General features: G+C 46.8%; 1 protein-coding gene across 1 annotated transcript in view; it reads right to left on the bottom strand.

Moving 5' to 3' along the window:
* Positions 1 to 20821, bottom strand: part of CPZ (carboxypeptidase Z) — a 196117-nt gene that overhangs the window by 151049 nt on the left and 24247 nt on the right. Inside the window, exon 4 of the mRNA XM_073574560.1 lies at positions 9832 to 10047. Within this exon, the coding sequence (XP_073430661.1) occupies positions 9832 to 10047 (216 nt within the window). The remainder of the gene's footprint in view (positions 1 to 9831; positions 10048 to 20821) is intronic.

The raw sequence follows: 20821 nt of genomic DNA, 5'->3' as shown, positions 1-20821 counted from the left end.
GCTCATGTTCATGATCCACATCTTTCCTTGTGTCCTTCACCCCAACCAAGATTGAAGGATGACGCAGGCCATACTACTGATTACTCCATGGAGCTGTTTTCACATACCATGCCTGGTTTATCAAGTGAAATGGTGAATTACCCAGGCCAAGATGAATCTGACATGGAGTGCACTGATGCACAGCCGCTGATAGATGATTCTGCTGGTACATTCACTCAGAGCACTACATTGTCCTCGCAGTGTACAGAGCCAGATTCTGACCCTGATGACACCCAGGTGCCCCTTCCCGCACACTATACCACCATACACGGTGACACAGAGGAAGGTGCACATGACATTGAAGAGGAGGTGATGGATGACCCAGTTGTTGACCCAGATTGGCATCCATTGGGGGAAGAGGGTGCTGCTTCCAATAGCTCAGATGAGGAGCATCCACAGCAGACATCGACATCGCAACAGCTGTTATCTGGCAGGCCCGGAGCACTCCAAAGACAGGTTCCAAAAATCAAAAGAGTTGCTGAACAGCTTGTCCAGAGGGTCAAAAGATCACAGCGTGCTAGGCCGCAAAATGTCTGCCAAAGTAGGAAGAGTGCAGTGTGGCACTTTTTTGAACAAAATCCTCATGATCAGGCCAAGGTTATCTGTAAGAAGTGCGCAAAGACCTTTAGCCGAGGGAAAAATCTGAAAAATTTCAATACCAGTTGCATGCTTAGACATTTAACCACCATGCACTTGCAAGCGTGGACACAACACCAAACCTCAAGTGCCACATGTGCAACTGATCACAAAGAAGGTAGTCAGCAACGCTACATTGTTTCCCCCACTGTAAGCCCACCGGTTAGCACAGCAGCAAATGTTGAGGTGTCGTTGCAAGGCCACAGCAGTCAGGGAATCCCACTGTTATATCAACGAAATACTGAATCTAGGCCATCAGAAAGAACACTAACTCCATCACCATCATCAACCCTCTCTCAGTCCGCCCTGTCCACCGCTACTTCCACCATATGCAGCTCTCAAGTCCAGCTCACCCTCCCAGACACTATGAGTAGGTCAAGAAAGTACTCAGTCTCTCATCCGCGTACACTGGGTTTGAACGCCCACATTGCCAAACTAATCTCGTTTGAGATGATGCCCTATCGGTTGGTGGAAAGCGCAGCTTTCCGCGAACTCATGGCCTATGCAGTACCACGCTATGACCTACCCAGTCGCCACTTCTTCTCTCGCAAAGCCATCCCAGCCCTCCACCATCATGTAAAAGACCGCATTGTCCATGCACTCAAGCAGTCAGTGAGTGGAAAGGTGCACCTCACAACTGATGCATGGTCCAGTCGGCATGGCCAGGGCCGTTACGTGTCCATCACTGCGCACTGGGTTAATGTGGTGGATGCAGGGTCCACAGGGGACAGTGGTGGTGGGACAGTGCTGCCTAGCCCACGGTATAGGAAACAGTTGGCTGTAGGCGTTCGACCCTCCTCCTCCTCCAGAAGCGAAAACTCGTCCACAGAGCGCAGTCGTACGAGCACTCCATCTGCAGCTGCCACTGTTGCACACGATGTTTCCCCCTATCGAGCAGCTAGTGGAAAGCATCAGCAGGCTGTGTTGCAGATGATGTGTTTGGGCCACAGACACACCGCCGAGGTGCTGGCCGAGTACTTGAAGCGACAAACTGAGTCATGGCTGGGCAGTGTACATCTTGAGGCAGGCAAGGTAGTTAGTGATAACGGCCGTAATTTTGTGGCAGCCATAGCCCTTTCAAAACTCAGCCACATACCTTGGCTCACACCTTGAACCTGGTGGTGCAGTGCTTCCTCAAAAATTATCCGGAGTTAACAGCCCTGCTCCAGAAGGTGCGAAGACTGTGCGCGCACATCCGCCGGTCACCTGTACACTCCGTTCGTATGCAGAAGCTGCAGTGATTGCTCCACCTTCCCAACCACCGCCTCATTATCGACATTGCAACAAGGTGGAACTCCACCCTGCACATGGTGGAGTGGCTGTGCGAGCAGAGGCAGGCCATAATGCATTTGTGGGAGGATACACGGCCAGGCACTTTGAGAGCAGACATGGAGTTGACAGGTGTGCAGTGGTCGAAGCTGAAAGACCTCTGTAAAGTCCTTCAGTGTTTTGAGGAATGCACACGGCTGGTAAGCGCAGACAACGCCATCCTAAGCATGAGCATCCCACTTATGCATCTGCTCATGCAAACTTTGACGCACCTTAAGGAGCAGGCGTCTGCAGCCAATGTTGATGAGGAGGAAGAGGAGGAGGGAATCCTTGATGACATTCAGCCATTGTCTGCTCAGGGACCTCTCCTGGGCGAGGTGGAGGAAGAAGAGGAGGAGGAGGAGGATGATGATGGGGATAATTACTTAGGGGTGGAGGATGCATCTCGTGGGGCAAGTGAAAATGTTGGCGTGGCAAGGTCTGGTACAGGGTTTGTGCGTGACTGGAGGGATGTGGATTTGCCAGAAAGTGCTCCTCCAACCAGCACTCGCAGTGCATCATTGACACCGGGAACATTGGCCCACATGTCAGATTATGCCTTGCAGATCCTAAAAAGGGACCCCCGCATTGCCAAAATGATGAACGATGATGACTACTGGTTGGCCAGCATCCTGGATCCACGCTATAAAGGCAAATTACAAAACATCATGCCACAGGAGAACCTTGACCTAATATTGGCTAATAAAAAAGCAACTCTGGTAAATCGGTTGCTTGAGGCATTCCCAGCACACAGCAGCGGTGATGGTTCTCACACGAGCCGTACGGGCCGGGGGCAGCTTGGCAGAGGTGTTCATGGTGCACACAGCAGAAGTGGCGTTGGAGACAGGGGTTTCATGACAATGTTGTGGACTGATTTTTCAAGTACCGCTCACACAACTGGTAATACTGCATCGATGGAAAGTGACAGGAGACAGCAGTTGTCAACTATGGTTACAAACTACTTTTCCTCCCATATCGATGTTCTCCCACACAGGTCATTCCCCTTTGACTATTGGGCCGCTAAACTGGACACCTGGCCTGAATTGGCACAATATGCCTTACAGGAGCTCGCTTGCCCAGCTGCAAGTGTGCTATCGGAAAGAGTCTTCAGTGCAGCTGGATCAATCCTGACAGAAAAAAGGACCCGTCCGTCAACCCAAAATGTGGATGATCTAACCTTCATTAAAATGAACCATGCATGGGTTTCCAAGGATTTTGTCCCACCTTCCCCTGATGACACATAGGGTGACAGAGAAATGGCTTGCTTTGGTCCACCTCTTCCTGGGACTTGACCTATTTCGCCTTTTGCATCAGCTGAATGTCCAACATCAACATATGCCACTTTCTAAAACTCCCTAACTGTGCTGCCTCCCCCCCCCCATGGCTGGGGTCACCACCTAGCGCACAACACCGTGCGAGTGCCGTTGCCCTGGACAGATGGGTAGGCCGACTCTTGGGCGCGGGCACTGGCACAGGGTCCCTCATAGTGCAATCAAGTGTCTCTGACGGTGGTGGTGCACACCCGCCGTCAGACACACCGCCGTACTATGAGGGGCCCAGTGCCAGTACCGACGCCCACGAGTGGGCCCCCCTTGCTTGGGCAGGGCCCCAGCATTTGCAATCTTTACCTCTCCCTGCTCCTCCGCTGTGTAGTCTGGGCCGTCAAATCCATACTGTGCCTGGCACCGTCTGAGTCTGCCTCCTGATGTATAGACATATATTTTGAATGTGTACGCTATCCATACATGTTATCCGGGGATACGGTACCCTTTCTCACCTTTGTGCAATCACGTGCAAGCCATACTGGGCCTAACACCGTCTGAGCCTGCCTCCTGATGTATTGACATATATTTTGAATGTGTACGCTATCCATACATGTTATCCGGGGATACGGTACCCTTTCTCACCTTTGTGCAATCACGTGTAATCCATACTGGGCGTGAGAACGGCTGGCGAGCTGTTAAGCAAGCTACAGCACCTGTGGTTTGCACACGTAAGTTTTTCATTTTTTCAGGAATGATGGTTAGGCCTAATTCCGGAACTGCGGTTGACCTGCACTTACTGGGAAATCATCGTTCGCGGGTAATAATTGTAATCAGTGATCCCCATCACTAACGTTGTTCAGCGGGTTATCTGCACCTGTAAGCGACAAACGCTGGCCTTTTCAGTGTAGCGCACATGCAGCCACGGACATGTAAGGGCATGACACACCAGTTATTGGCCAATCTCATGTGCCAGAGCCTCACGTGTCCCTCTAGTAAGCCGGACTCGGACCGCGGGGCATGACGGAGTCTCGTTTGTTAACGGAATTAAGCTTGCAATGTGTGCATCTTTTCTGTAGCTGGCATGGTTGAGGTTTCCCAGGTGGAGTCGAATTTATCCGTAGGCTCCACTCCTGGTGTTGCCCTTCTGGACATTCCTTTAAGGTTCAGCTTTGCAACCATACTGCCCACGTAAAACAAACACTTTGCCTTCATGAACGCTGTTTGGAGGGTCATGACTCGTGGGAATAATGCCGCCCATTCAGTTAACCTGCTAGAGAGATCCTTCGTTGCTCCCAAGCATGACATCACACTCCCTAGGAGGAAGGTAATGCCACTGTGGCGACCGTACTCCTGGGGGCGACACAAGTGCACTGATGCCCAGCCACTGCTCGATGAATCTGCTGGTACATTGACCCAGACCACTACATTCCCCTCGCACGCTGCACGGCCTGAATCTGACCCTGATGAAACTCAGGTTACCCTTCCCATATACAGTTCCATCTTACACGGTGACAAAGAGGAAGCTGCAGATGAAAGTGCAGGTTCGGCCCACCCGCCATCAGACACACCACCGTACTATCAGGGGCCCTGTGCCAGTGCCGTCGCCAACGAGTGGGCCCCCCCTGCTTGCTCAGGATCACAGCACTTGCAAGGTTGAAATACTGTGCAGTGAGATGGAAGATGGGGACGACGAGGAGTCCAGACTAGTACAGGGATTCCCTAGCGAGGAGACTTATTTGATTGTTTTCAATGTTGGGACAGCAATTTTTGGGGAGCACTATACTCTGGAGAATGATAGATGGGGCCCACCATACACTGGAACATTCCAAAGGTGGACATCAGACACTGGAGCAGCATTTACAGGGCCCATTATACACTAGAGCATTAGAAATGGGGCCCATTATGTTTGGAGCATTATTTGGGCCCATAAGACAGTGGAGCTTCATCCATGGGGAACAACATATACTGTAGCATTATGTGGAGCTCATCATATACTGTTTCATACATTATATGGGACCAATGATTCTGTATGGAGAAATAGATGGGCCTCGTCATGAGATGTAAAAAGTGAAGTATTTTTCATTGTACTATACCGCTATTTCTCTGCCGTATCGGAGCATGATGAGTTGTGGTATGTGTTAAAGGGGCGCTCTTTCGCCCAGGGCACATGAAAACCTGGAGCCAGCCCTACCCCCCCACAACTTTAGCCAAATAACCCCCATTTTTCAGTGCGTAACTTGTATTATGAAGTTAATTAAGGTTGACAAGCTTAAGTAAGAAGAATTGATGCTTTTGGCATTCAAATGGGCACTGTAGGTGTGTTTCCTGTCCTCCTCTCACTGCCGACTTTTATTCCCCATTGACTTACATTGGGTTTTGTGTTTCGGGACGACCCCGACTTTTCCCTATAATCGGCCGATCTTGCTCGACCCGACTTTTGGAAAAGTCGGGTTTCACGAAACGAAACTCGACCCTAAAAAACCAAAAGTCGCTCAACTCTATTTATAAGTGATTCGTGAAGCCACCTGTGGTGTTTGGCAAGGGAGATGTGTAGTGTCTGGTGCAAGGGATGTAGCAGTGCTGGGCAGGTTGGCGCAGGAATTAGTGGTTGACACTAGGGCATGTAGTTCCAAAGCTTTACTCACAGTCTGTTGTAAAAACAGGTGCCTGCTTCCGTGCCGTGTCCTCCGGGACAGGGACTCAGTCAACCTCCAGGCCAGATGGAATACTCCTTTCCAACACGCCGCCAACATGTGCCTTTCTGAACGTCTCCGCTTATAGCGCCTTTAATTAAGTACTCCTAGTACTGAGTTACACTGGAGTTCCTCCTTTCCGATGTTCTTATGAACCCTACTTGTACGGCACACAGCTGTAGCCTGCTTCGGGGACTCCTTGCTACTAAGTTCCGGCTCACTATCCAGTTGCTGTTGTGCCCCCAAGTCTTGTGTGGGAATAAAGTGGTCACTACTTCTATTCCTCCGGTGTCTGCTGCAGGACCATTATTATCCATACAACCTTGGGGACCGAGCCCCAGCCTTGCGCTTAGAACTTCTAGGAAGGGTTCTCTTCTAACTCACATCCTCTGTTCTCTTTTACTCCTCACGTTCCATACTAATCTTTCTTTCTATGGAGAATCAGGCTTTCAGTCTATGTTGCTCTCTCTCTTCCTTTCCCGTGCCAGCAGACCCATGTCACTGGGATCTGCTGCAGCACTTCCATCCATCTATCCCTCTCTCTGGGGATCTTCTTCTCTCTAACTCTCTAACCAACTGACTTCTCAATCCTCAACTCTTCCCGCTCTCTGTAATATAAACTAACTCCACCAACCTCCCAGCACGTTTCGTGTTCCAAGCAGGGAGCCACCAATGGGTGCTTTGCTATACTCCAAGCAGGGGGCCGCCGAAGGTGCTTTGCTACACTACTTTGTGGTGTCGGGTGCAGGTGTTGAGGTCTCCACCTTACCTGGATCGTGGGGTACCACATCTCAGGAGGAGGTGCAGTACCTCTGTGGCGACTGAGCCTCAGGGGCGCCACAGAAGTAGAGGGGGATAATTGCTTCACGTGATCTAAACTTTATGTTTCGCTTAATAAATCCCAGAACTATGTTTGCTTTTGTGCTGCAGCATCACACTGTTGACTCATGTACAGTCTGATCTACAGTATAAGTATACCCAAGTCTTTTTCACACATGCTCCTGCTTAATTTTATTCCTCCTAATCTGTAGTTGTAGTTTTAATTTTTCTTGCCCAGATGTAGAATCTTGCAATTCTCCCTGTTCAATATCATTCTATTAGTCGCTGCAAATTTGATTTGTTTACCTTCGGCTCCCTTCTCTATATCAATTATAAAAATATTGAACAACACTGAGGCCAGGACAGCACCTTGTGGTACTCCACTTGAAACACTTTTCCAATTGGATGTGCAACCATTTATTACTTCTCTTTGAGTACGATCACTGAGCCAGTTATGAATTCACCAAACCGTAGCCTTGTCAATCCCATACTTCATCATTTTTTCAATAAGGTTAATATGAGATACTTTATCAAATGCTTTACTGAAGTCCAGATATACTATATCTACTGCATTTCCCTGATTTATGTCTACTGATTATATACCTATATTTACCGATTGCACAGATCTGCAGATGGAAAAACTGGTGATACAGGTCATGTAATAGCCAGAAAGTGTTATTGCTATGTAAACAAAACATCTTATTCTGAAAAGTTACTTAAAAGTACACTTACTAGAAATGAGCGGATCTTTTGAAATTCGAATTTCCCAGCTTCACTAAATTTTCCCAAAAAATTGATTAGCGTTGAATAGATTTGAGGAAATGTCAGTACTGGAAAGCATATAATTTCTCAGGAGATACATATGGGGGAGGGAGAAAAAAAGAGAACCTCACTTACCATAAGAGCTTAAATTCTTCAGGACAGTAAGAGAGGGATAAGGAGAGAGAAAGGACCACACTAACTGTAAAAGCTTCTACTCTACAGGAAAGAGAGAGAGACTTCCACTGATCATAAGAGTTTACACACTACATGAGAGAGAGGACCCTGCTGACCATGAGAGCTTACAATCTACAGGAGAGAGAGAGAGAGGACCCCACTGACCATAAGGGCTTACACTCTACAGGAGAGAGAGGACCCTGCTGACAATCAGAGCTTACAATCTACAGGAGAGAGAGAGGACCCCGCTGATCATAAGAGCTTACACATTACAGGAGCAAGAGGACCCTGTGACCATATGAGCTTACACTCTACAGAAGAGAGAGACTTCCACTGATTATAAGAGTTTACACACTACAGGAGAGAGAGGGTCCTGCTGACCATAAGAGATTACAATCTACAGGAGAGAGAGAGGCTCCCGCTGGCCATGAGAGCTTACAATGTACAGGAGAGAGAGAGGCTCCCGCTGATCATAAGAGTTTACACACTACAGGAGCAAGAGGAGCAAGAGGACCCTGTGACCATAAGAGCTTACACTCTACAGGAGAGAGAGAGAGGACCCTGCTGATCAAAAGATATTACACACTACAGGAGAGAGAGGACCCTGCTGGCCATAAGAGCTTACACTCTCTAGAAGAGAGAAAAAGGCCCTCGCTGCCCGTTAGAGCTTCTACAGGACAGAGGATTGTGCTGAACATGAGAGTTTACAATCTACAGGAGAGAGAGAGGATCCAGCTAACCATGAGAGCTTACACTGAACGAGAGATAGAGAGAGAGACAGGATCCTGTTGACTATAAGAGCTTACACTCTACAAGGGAGAGAGGATCCCATTGACCACAAGAGTTTACATTCTGCAGGAGAGAGAGGACTCTGCTGACCTTAAAAGCTTGTACTCTGCAGAAGAGAGAGAGCTAGGGGTCATGCTGCTGGTTGTGGAACCATTGTGCCATGGACCACAGTGAGCCTGGAGGGACGTAACTAAGCAAACACCTGGTTGTTCGCTTGAGCCACTAGTGGTATGATTAGACTTAAGCCGCAGGTAGATGCCAGTAACCACTCCTGGACAGAACCCCGAGCCGCACCTGCTGACCTAAAGGGGTAGAAAAGTAAAGATGAACTTGGTGAGTCAGACAGGCCAGGAACTAATTCACAGAATGGATGGGCGCAGTATGGCTGGTTGACAGGATGGATACTGGAACTGGAATAGGCAGGGCAGGTTCAGGAATACAGGGCAGTCTTCAGGTAAAGGATCTTGGGTACTAGTTCAGACTAGGCAGGAGCAAAATTTGGTACAGATGAGAACAAGGCAGATCAGAATCAGGATAAGGTACAGGCAGGACAGGAAGAAGGTCAAGTTTGGACAGGATGGGTAGGATCATGCTTAAATAGGACAGATAAAGGGACCTTATAACAAAGTAGGAAGTGTACACACTAAACAATAATGTTGCTCAGGCACCTCCCTAAAGCTATTTGCAGTGGGCATTTTGTGAAGTGAGCAAGCTGCCCCTTAAGAAGCGGGGAACACGTGCATGTCCTAAACACAATCCCAGGAGACCTACACACTATGCACAGGTCCTAGAAGGAAGAAGCTAAGATGGGGACCTGAACTGAGTGGCCGATGGCGGTGAGCATGTCGGCGTCCATGCCGGGAGAAGGAAGGCAGAACATGCAGGAACGCCAGCCCTGAGATTACAATAGGATCCCATTTACCATAGAACTTAAACTCTATAGGAAAGTGTGAGAAGATCGCACTGACCATATAAGAGCTTACACTCTACAGGAGAAAGAGACTTACCCAGTGACTCTGGAAATGGAAAACGACTCTGTCGTACAAAATGTGCTCCACTGGAAACCGCTAATCTGTAATGGTCCCGGTACTGACCACCAATGTTCAATGTATTATAGTCTGATAGATGTCATAGCTGAAAAGCATTATATTGACGTCAGTTTGCTCTCTGAAGCTTCAGGAGTGTGGGAAATGCTATAAGCAAGGTTTTTTCACAGATCACAAATCGCAGTAAATTGTACTTGAACTCAAGCTGTCTTAAATCAATCCGCTCATGTCTAACACTCACTCTTTAAGCCTGCTTTCTAAATGTAACTCTTAGCGTATGTAGATTGAACAGGTACTCACATAATTCATGCTGTCCTGGATTGTTGGAAAATTCAATAACGAAAAGGTCTTTTCCTTCAAAGCTTCTTCCGATGCTGTATGTCTTGGCTACTTGGGAACACTTGGCTGCCGTCTTCTTTAGAATGGTGACCATCTCTGTGTAGCTGTGGTGATTGAAGTGTATGAAAGTAGTCGGCATTTGAGTGGCAAGGTCTTCAGGAGAGATCTCAACATTAACTGTATAAAACACAACCATAAAAAAACAATAATCTGCTATAAACATATGTTATTAAGAGTCTTTAGAAATTTCATCTGCCATAGTCGTTTAGATGCTTGCAAAAGTTTACATGTCATCCATTAATGGAGAATTCCCATCTTTGTAAGTGACAGCATGCTGCTGTGATATGCCATCAGCAGGATCCAGTAATTTTTCTCCCTTTTCTAACTCAGCATATTTTTGTTTTTTATCGTTTGTCTATTCTCTCTTAAATGGGAACTGTCAGTAGGAGCAACCTTCCTAAACTGTCTATATGGGCATGTAGGTCATAGAAATCTGAATAAAATGATGCCTTTACATCTGCAATCTGATATCTTTTTCCAGAGAAATCCATGCTTTTCCTAATATGTAAATGAGATGCTAAGATCTATGGGCCGGACATAGATCTCCCTGAGAATCTTCATCCAGAGCTTCTTTTAAATAAAAGGGGACATTACCAATTTGAGACATGTAGATCAGGAGAGCAGCCTATCAGTCATTACATGTCTCACACTAGTAACCCCTCCCATCCTTTCAAATTATCTCTGGAGCCAGATTCTAAGAGAGATATATGCCCCACCCATAGATCTTAACATCTCATTTACATATTAAACAAAACAAAGATTTCTCTAGATTAAGACATCAGATCGCAGATATACGGTATCATTTTTTTCAGTTTCCTATGATCTAGATATCCATATAGATGGCTAAGGAGGGTTGATCCTACTGACAGATTCCTTTTCATGGCTTTAAAAAATGAGCTCATTTGGATGTTAAAATAATTTTTGCTTACAAAGAATATAATAACTAAAGTTGAGTGAAACGGGTTGGTCAAATTAAAAAATAGCCGACTTTAGCTATAGTCGGGTTTCGCCGATCGAAGCCCGACCATAGCGTGAGGTCGGCCATGAGGTCGCCAATCAGAGCGCCAAAGTCGCATTTCAAATAATGCTTCCAGCGCCTTTTCTCAGCCAATGAAGGTGGACGCACACTGTGGGCAACGCGATGACATGGGCAGCGGCCACCACCATCTTAGAGAAGGGCATTGAAGTGATTGGCTGGCTTTAAAAAAAGGCTGTGGCCGCCGACCGCCATCTTACTTATTATGCCGATCTTAGAATAGGGATAGGTGCTGCTGCTAATTCTGAACAGGGAGAGCGTTAGGCAGGGAAGAAGAAAAAAAAACTCCTTCTGCTGATAGCGCTTTTCACTGTACAGTTAGTGTGCAGTGAAAGGGGAGGATTTTTGTTGTGTGCAGCAGCGCTGGTGGTGACTAGGCTGCCTTTTAAGGCTACCTGCTAGCTGCATTGCTGTGTGCACTCTGCTGTTCAAACTGCTTTTTTTCAAAGCACTCCAACTTTTATTATTTTGTCCTGGTGAGTTACTGAGCGTTCATTTTTTCACACACCGTATAGCGGTGTACGCTCCTCACACACTACCATGTACCGCCTTGTATCACGGACAAATAGAAGCTATCTGTGTGTGACTCTGGAAAAAAAAGCCGAGGAGTTTTTTCTTTTTTCCAGACCTACACTTTAGAGTGCTGTCCGCTTTTTAAACAGTTTCGTATATCTGCTGTTTGATGACGGTCAAAACTAGACAGAGACAGCGTGTGTCAGTCCCTATACAAATAGACGGAGATTGACAATTGTCTATACAGACACCATATAGCGGTGTACGCTCCTCACACACTACCGTGTACCGCCTTGTATCACGGACAAATAGAAGTTATCTGTGTGTGACTCAGGAAGATAAAGCCGAGGAGTTTTTCCGTTTTTCCAGACCTACACCTTAGAGTGCTGTCCGCTTTTCAAACAGTTTCGTATATCTTCTGTTTGATTATGGTCAAAACTAGAGAGAGACAACGTGTGTCAGTCCATATACAAATAGACGGAGATTGACAATTTTCCATACAGACACCGTATAGAGCTGTCCGATTCTCAAACAGTATTGTATATCTGCCGTTCGCATTACAGTCACATCTATACAGAGTCAGCGTGTGTGTGTGACACTCCGTAAATACATATACAGAGATTTTTAGTTGCACAAAAAACGTATACAGCTGTAGACTTCTGATACAGTTCCGTATATCTGCTTGTTGGATTATGGTCCAATACATACTGTGAGAGCGTCTGTGACTAACAAAATATATACGTAGATTTAATTTTTTTAATACACCTTACACAGCTGGACGCTCCTCATAAAGTACCTCCTCTCTGCTGGTATTTTTGGTACATTTTCACAAACATGAGGAAGTATGGTGGAAGAGTCCACGGACGTGGGCAGGGGGGCGTATCTGGTACTGAAGGTGGTGTTGCATCGGCTGGTTCTGGCAAAAGCACAATAGCAGCTAAGGCAGGAGGTGTTGATACTGCATCATCGTCTGGCCCAAGAAGGCCTGTAAGGTTGCCTTTTATTGGAGTAGGAAAACCGCTTTTAAAGCCGGAGCATCAGGAAAAGGTTTTGGCGTACATTGCCGAAACAGCCACCAGCTCTATTGCCTCATCTTCTGAACGTTCGAAACCTGCAAGCACGGAGTCGTCAGTGCAGGGTTCTGGTCAGGAAAAACCCCTTTCCTTGTGCCCTTCACCCCACCAAAAGTTAAGGATGCGGCAGACCACACTTCAGATTACTCTATGGAGCTCTTTTCACATACCATGCCTGGGTTATCCAGTCAAATCCTGAATTCCCCAGTCCAAGATGAATCTGACATGGAGTGCTCTGATGCACAGCCACTGCTAGATGATTCTGCTGGTACATCGACCCAGAGCACTACATTGCCCTCGCAGTCTATTGAACCAGAATCTGACCCTGATGAAACTCAGGTGCCCCATCCCGCATACTATACCACCTTACACGATGACACAGAGGAAGGTAAAGAGGAAGGTGCAGATGACTTTGAAGAGGAGGTGATGGATGACCCAGTTCTTGACCCGAATTGTCATCCATTGGGGGAGGAGGGTGGCGCTGGCAATAGTTCAGATAAGGAGAAGGATCCGCAGCAGGCATTGACATCGCAGCAGTGGTTATCTGCCAGGCCCGTAGCTGTCCAAAAACGTGGAACAAAAACTAAAAGAGTTGCAGGACAGCTTGGCCAGACAGTCAACTTAGCACAGCGTGCAAGGCCAGAAAATGTATACCATAGTAGGAAGAATGCAGTGTGGCACTTTGTCCAAAATCCTACTGATGAGGCAAAGGTTACCTGTAAGAAGTGTGGAAGGACCTTTAGCCGAGGTAAACAACTCAGAAATTTGAATACCAGTTGCATGCTTAAACATTTAATCAACATGCACTTGCAAGCTTGGACGGACTACAAAACCTCAGGTAGCACATGTGCACCTGCTCCAACTGAAGGTAACCAGCAACGCTCCATCGCTTCCCCCACTATAAGACCACCGCCACCGTTAAGCAAACCATCAGCACTAAATGTGGAGGTGTCGTTGCAAGGCCAAAGCACTCAGGGAATCACAATGGTTTTGCAACACAACACTGAATCTAGGCCATCACCACCAATACCATCACCAACCCCCTCTCACTCCGTCTGGTCCACCGCTACTTCCCCCATATTCAGCTCTCCTGTCCAGCTCACCCTACCAGACACTCTGAGTAGGACAAGAAAGTACTCATCCTCTCATCCACGTACACTTTGTTTGAATGCCTACATTGCCAAACTAATATCATTAGAGATGATGCCCTACCATTTGGTTTAAAGCGATTCTTTCCGCGACCTCATGGCCTACGCTGTCCCACACTATGACCTACCCAGTCGGCACTTCTTTTCTCGAAAAGCCATCCCTGTCCACCACCGGCATGTTAAAGACCGCATTGTCCATGCACTAAAACAGTCAGTGAGTGGAAAGGTGCACCTCACAACCGATGCATGGATCAGTAGGCATGGCCAGGGCCATTACGTATCCATCACTGCACACTGGGTTAATGTGGTGGATGCAGGCTCCACTGGGGACAGCGGCGGAGGAACAGTGCTGCCTAGCCCACGGTATAGGAAACAGTTGGCTGTAGGCTTTCGATCCTCCTCCTCCTCTATCAGTGAAAGCTCGTCCACAGAGCGCAGTTGCATGAGCACTCCATCCGCAGCTGGCAGTGTTGCACACAAGGTGTCCCACTATCGAACAGACAGTGGTAAGCGTCAGCAGGCTGTGTTAAAGATGATGTCTTTGGGCGACAACAGACACACCGCAGAGGTACTGGCCGACTACTTGCAGCGACAAACTGAGTCATGGCTGGGCAGTCTACATCTTGAGGCAGGCAAGGTAGTCAGTGATAACAGCCGTAATTTTGTGGCAGCCGTAGCCCGTGCAAAACTCGCACACATATCTTGCCTGGCTCACACTTTGAACCTGGTGTTGCAGTGTTTCCTTAATAATTATCCGGAGTTAACATCCCTGCTCCATTAGGTGCGAAGACTGTGCTCGCACATCCATTGCTGAAACGTCCACTCCACTCGTATCCAGAAGCTGCAGCGATTGCTCCACCTCCCCAAGAACCGCCTAATCATAGACGTTGCAACAAGGTGGAACTCCACCCTGCACATGATTGTGAGGCTGTACGAACAGAGGGAGGCTGTAATGCATTTGTGGGAGTATACACGGGCAGGCAGTTTGAGGGAAGACAAGGAGTTGTCAGGTGTGCAGTGGTCAAAGCTAAAAGACCTCTGTAAAGTCTTTCAGTGTTTTGAGGAATGCCCATGGCTGGTAAGCACAGACGACACCATCATAAGCATGAGCATCCCACTTATACATCTGCTCATGCAAAGTTTGACGCACATTAAGGATCAGGCATCTGCAGTGGAGGAGGAGGGAAGCCTTGATGACAGTCAGCCATTGTCTGGTCAGGGAACAGTCCTGGACGAGGTGGAGGAAGAAGAGGAAGAGGAGGAGGAGGAGGATGAGGGGGATGATTATTTTGGGCAGGAGGATGCTTCTCAGGGGGCAAGAGAAAATGTTGGCGTTCCAAGGTCAGGCACAGTGTTTGTGCGTGACTGTAGGGATGTGGATTTGCCAGAAAGTCCTCCTCCACCCACCACTGGCAGTGCATCATTGACACCTGGAACATTGGCCCACATGTGCAATTATGCCTTGTGGATCCTAAAAAGGGAACCCCGCATTGCCAAAATGATGAGGGATGACAACTACTGGCTGGCCAGCATCCTCGATCTATGCTACAAAGGCAAATTACACAACATCATGCCACAGGAGAACCTAGAGATAATAATGGCTAGCAAACAAGCAACTCTGGTAAACCGTTTGTTTGAGGCTTTCCCAGCACACAGCAGTGGTGATGGTTCTCCCACGAGCCGTAGTGGGCACAATGGAAGAGGTGTTCGTGTTGCACACAGCCGAAGTGGCTTTGGAGACGGGTTTAATGACCATGTTGTGGAATGATTTCTCAAGTACCGATCACACGACTGCTAATACTGCATTGATTAAAAGTGACAGGAGACAGCAGTTGTCAACTATGGTTACAAACTACTTCTCCTCCCATATCGATGTTCTCCCTCACAGGTCATTCCCCTTTGACTATTGGGCCTCTAAACTGGATGCCTGGCCTGAATTGGCACAATATGCCTTACAGGAGCTCACTTGCCCTGCTGCTAGTGTGTTATCTGAAAGAGTCTTCAGTGCTGCTGGATCAATCCTGACAGAAAAAAGGACCCGTCTGTCTATCCAAAATGTTGATGATCTAACCTTCATTAAAATGAACCATGCATGGGTTTCAAAGGATTTTGTCCCACCTTCCCCTGATGACACATAGGTTGCCAGAAAACTGCCTCGCTTTTGTCCTCCTCTTCCTCGGACTTGCCCAATTCCGCCCCTTGCAGCAGCTGAATGTCCAGCCAACACATCAACATATGCCATTTTTTAAACCTCCCTAAGTGGGCTGCCCCCCCAATGGCTCGGATCAACACCTGGCACACCCGGGCAAGTGCCGTTGCTCTGAACAGGTGGATGGGCCCACAGATGGTCGATGGCACTGGCACAGGGCCCCTCATAGTACAATACAGTGTCTCTGACGGTGGGGGGGTCAACACTCCATCAGACACACCAGCGTACTATGAGGGGCCCTGTGCCAGTACCGTCGACCACGAGTGTGCCCCCCCTGCTTGGTCATGGCCACAGCACTTGCAAGTTGCAATACTTACCTCTCCCTGCTCCACCACTGTGTAGTCTGGGCAGTTAAATCCTTCACAGGGATGGCCACTAGAAATTTGGTTTATTGATCGATGATGGGTAAGATGTAGCTATGGCCTTTCCTGCTGGCCTCTACCTTCAGATGATCAATGGCTACCATTTGTAATGGACATCAACTTACAAGCGGATGCAGTGCTGCTTTATGATCACCTTTCACAGTTGTGATAGTCACAGACTTGTGACATTCCTGCCACCATTTTTCAATGTCTCCTCTCATGCCAATCCAATAGAATCGCCTACAATCTGTGACTTCTGTCTTTTGCACTCCAAAATGACCAGACACATTATGATAGGCAGTGAGGACCATGTCAACATCTCTCCCTGTGATCACAGTTTGATGGAGACGAGTAACAGTGATGTGATCCACGCTACTGCGATAAAGCAATCCTTTCTTCACAAAGAACCATTTTCACTGTCTCCACAGACACAGTAATTGAGGGTCTGCATCGCTTCTGCAACATGTACCGGGAGGTTTTCCCGCGATGAGTAATTCCTAAATATCTGCTAACACTCGACTTTCCGTCTGTACTTGTATCCATGTAGTTTCTAGCAGCGGAGAATCTGGACTGGCTTACTGAGATTGAAATATATACGAAGATTTAAAAGTACCACAACACTGTATACTGTTGTACACTTCGACTACCTTTCCCTTTCTCTACTTGTTAAATTCTGGTGTAATACATACTGAGCCTGTGAGTGTCTGTGTCTGACTCCGGAAGTATAGACAGAAATTTAAAATTACCCCTAGACTGGATACACCTGGTATGTGCTGATTCAGTACCTTTGTTCAAAATTTTGTATTACGGTATCATCCATTGTGAGTGAGCGTGTGTGGTTTACGCCTTCTATATATACGGTGAATCGGAGATACCAATTTTTACCCTATACTCGATATAGCTTGTATCTTGTTATACAGCACCTTTGTTCGACATTTAGTATTACGGTCAAATCCATACTGAGTAAGCATCTGAGACTGACTACGGGACTATGTATACGGAGATTTCAATTGTACCCTATAATATATATACTTGCTATCTTGTTATCCAGTACCTTTTTTCCAATGTTTTTTATTATGGTCAAACTTAGACTGAGTAAGCGTCTGAAGGTGACTCTGGAAATATATACCGAGATTTCAAATTTGGCCAACATTGTATACAGCTGTACGCTTGTGTTACATTACCCATTTACAGCTTTTCATATTCTTGTGTAATCCACACTGGGCCTGAGAGCGTTTGTGTCTGCCTCCTGAAATGTATACGGAGATTCAGAATGTTTACACTATACTATATATACCTTGTATCTGGTGATACTGTACCCTTTTTCACCTTTTTATTTTATTGGGTATTCCATACAGAGCCTGTGAGTGTCTGTGTATGACTCATGAAATATATAAGGAGGTTTACTGTTATCCCTAGACTGTATAGAGCTGTACGCTTCTGATACAGTACCATATATCTGCTGGTATTTTGGGTCAATTTTCTAAAACATGAGGAAGTCTGATGGAAGAGGACGTGGGGGGCCACCTGGTACTGATGGTGGTGGTGGTGCATCTGCTGGTAGTGCCAAAAACACAATAGCAGCTAAGGCAGGAAGTGTTGAGCCTGCGTCATGGTGTAGCTCTGGAAGGCCTATAAGGCTCCGTTTTCTGGGAGTAGGTAGACTACTTTTAAAGCCGGAGCATCAGGAACTGTTTTCGGCTTACATTGCTGAAACAGCCTCCAGCTCTATTGCCTCCTCTTCTGAAGTTTAAAAAAATGCAAGCACTGAGTCGTGAGTGCGGGCTTCTGGTCAAGAGCAACCACTTTCCTTGTGTCCTTCACCCACACCAAAAGCGAAGGATGCGGCAGCACACACTTCAGATTACTCCATGGATCTCTTTTCACATACCATGCCTGGGTTAATTAAAAATGGGGCCCATCATATACTGGAGCATTCAAAATGGGGGACATCTGACACTGCAGCATCATCCATGAGGCCCATCATATACTGGAGCATTCTAAATGGGGCAGATCAGACACTGGAGCAGCATCTATGGGGCCCATTATATATGGAGCATTATTAGGGCCCATAAGACACTGATGTGTGGCCATAATACTGTATGGAGTAATATACTTTTCTTTTTTTGAGCTATTGTACAATTTAAAATAGAACAGTCATGTCATGTAAGCAATGAAGTATTTGTCATTGTACTATACCTATATTTCTGTGCCGTATCAGAGCATCATGAGTTGTGGTATGTGTTAAAGGGGCGCACTCACACTCTTTGGCCCAGGGCACACGAAAACCTGGAGCCAGCCCTACCCCCCCCACAACTTTAGCCAAATAACCCCCAGTTTTCAATGCGTAACTATTATTATGAACTAAATTAAGGTTGACAAGCTTCAGTAATAAGAATTGATGATTTTGGCATTGAAATGGGCACTGTAGGTGTGTTTACTGTCCTCCACTCCCTGCCGACTTTGCTTCCCATTGACTTGCATTGGATTTCGTGTTTCAGTCGGACCCTGACTTTTCCCTATAGTCGTCCGATTTCGTTCGACTTTTGAGAAAGTTGGGTTTCATGAAACCCGACTCGACCATAAAAAAGGCAAAGTCGCTCATCTCTAATAATAACCCTTTAACTTTATATCTGCCAGAGATATGGCACTTTGCCATGGCAAAGCCTAGTGGGCACCTAATATACATGAAGGCATGTTGATAGGAGGATATGGGACTCATAACTGTAAATGCTAGGAAAGATGTCTGAAGAGTTTTACACTGTAGCTAAACCTTTCAAAGGAAACCTTATAGCAGATTTATGCATCCTTTACCCAGAGCAGCATGAATCAGACTAGCTTGCCATATGGCAATTGTATGTTTCACTTTCAATATATGCAGTGTTTTAGAGAAAATGTACCCACGTAAGCATTTTTTTCGCGTTTTGAAGCATTTTTCCTGGTAAAAACGCTTCGAAATCGCATACAAGAAGCATCCCATTCATTTTAATGAATTCCACACTTTTTGTGCACATTGATGCGTTTTTTACCGCAAAAAAACGCTTTGTGGTAAAAAACACAGCATGCTCATTAATTTTGCGGAAAAATCCACGTTTCTAGCTATTCTCTATGAGACTGAAGATGTGTGGAAAAAAAGCATAAAAAACGCGCGTTTTGCGCAAAAACGAGAGGAAAAAAATTCGTGTTTTCTGGGAAGGAGTCCGGTTTTCATGCAGAAATTTTCTGCATATGTGGGTACATAGCCTGAAAAGTTGGCCAATGACCATGGCACCGATTCATCAAAATGTTTGCAACAGAAATCTGGAGTAAAACTGCATTATGTGAAATTTTGCAACTTTTGCCATTTTCACTCCATTTTCGAGCAGCTCTGCCAAAATAGGTTGCGCTGGAGAGGAGTTGGGTTGGGGCGGCTTCTTGTGTCTATAGCCACCCATGCGTCTCTTAATGAATTTGATGTATCTTACTGCTGCACACCAGTGATTAAGATTGGTGTAAGAAATGCCAGTTGTCAGGAACACCGCACTACACTCGCTCACTGAGCCAGTGCGTGTGTCCCGAGTACAGAACCAGTGCTAAAAGATACCTGTAGAGCAGGGCAGCAGAGGTGACAATGCGTGCTTCAAACTATCGGTGTCAGGACCCTGTCAGCGCCGTAAAGTAAAGATGCACAGGACCTGAGGACACTGAAGTTAGCAAGCTGGCACAGGACCTATGGTCATGTGACTGCAAGGGGGAGGGGCTTAGCGTCCTGCTTTCAGAGATGACAGGACACCATACAACAACTCAGAGTCAGGCAAAACGGAGGTCACACACAGTACGGGCAAACGAGGCAAAGGAGGGTAAACAGACTGGTGGTCAGACAAAGCCAAAGGTCATACACAAGAGGGCGACATGGTACAAAGGGGACGAGCAGAGAGAAGTCGGGTCACAAGCAGAGAGTCATACACGAGAGGTAGCGCAGTACAAGAGGGACAGGCAGAACTTGTAACAGGGACAGAACCGGATAAAAACCAAACAAGCAAGATATCAGGCACAAGGCACACGTACACACAAGGTCAACTAGCTCAGCCGAGGGCAGGAGTATAACTGAAACCGGACCTAGGTCCAATGAGCATTAAATAGCCGCCCTCTGCCAGAGAGAGGCGGAACAATTAACCCCCAGTCTGATCAGGACGGGCCAAAGTGAAACTCCGTCTTGGATCTTGACACCAGTCTTATTGAATCATGACCTATTGGCTGACAAGTCTGAGGCAAGTCACTGATGGATTCTCCTCGCCATACTCCTTTAGACTGACAGTTCTGTCCAATAAGACTCCATAAATCTGCTGCCATCTTCTCTTTAAAAGCACAAAGGAGGTATTGGATTAAACTTGTAAGTAAGCCCATTTAAAAAAATGCAAAATTTGTCATGGTTGTCATGGCAACATCTGTGTCACCAGGCTACGGCAAGCTCCTTAAACCATGTGCATAGCATGGTCTAAGGTGCTTGTTTCAGTCCAGCACTGACAATTATAAAGCATTGCAATCCTCCCGCATTGCTATGCTTTATA

This window comes from Dendrobates tinctorius, unplaced genomic scaffold (assembly GCF_039654945.1).
Source record: "Dendrobates tinctorius isolate UK_male_01 unplaced genomic scaffold, ASM3965494v1 ptg000039l, whole genome shotgun sequence".
Taxonomy (NCBI): Eukaryota; Metazoa; Chordata; class Amphibia; order Anura; family Dendrobatidae; genus Dendrobates; species Dendrobates tinctorius.
Note: the sequence above shows the minus strand (reverse complement) of the source record. Positions and strands in the feature narration are given on the sequence as shown.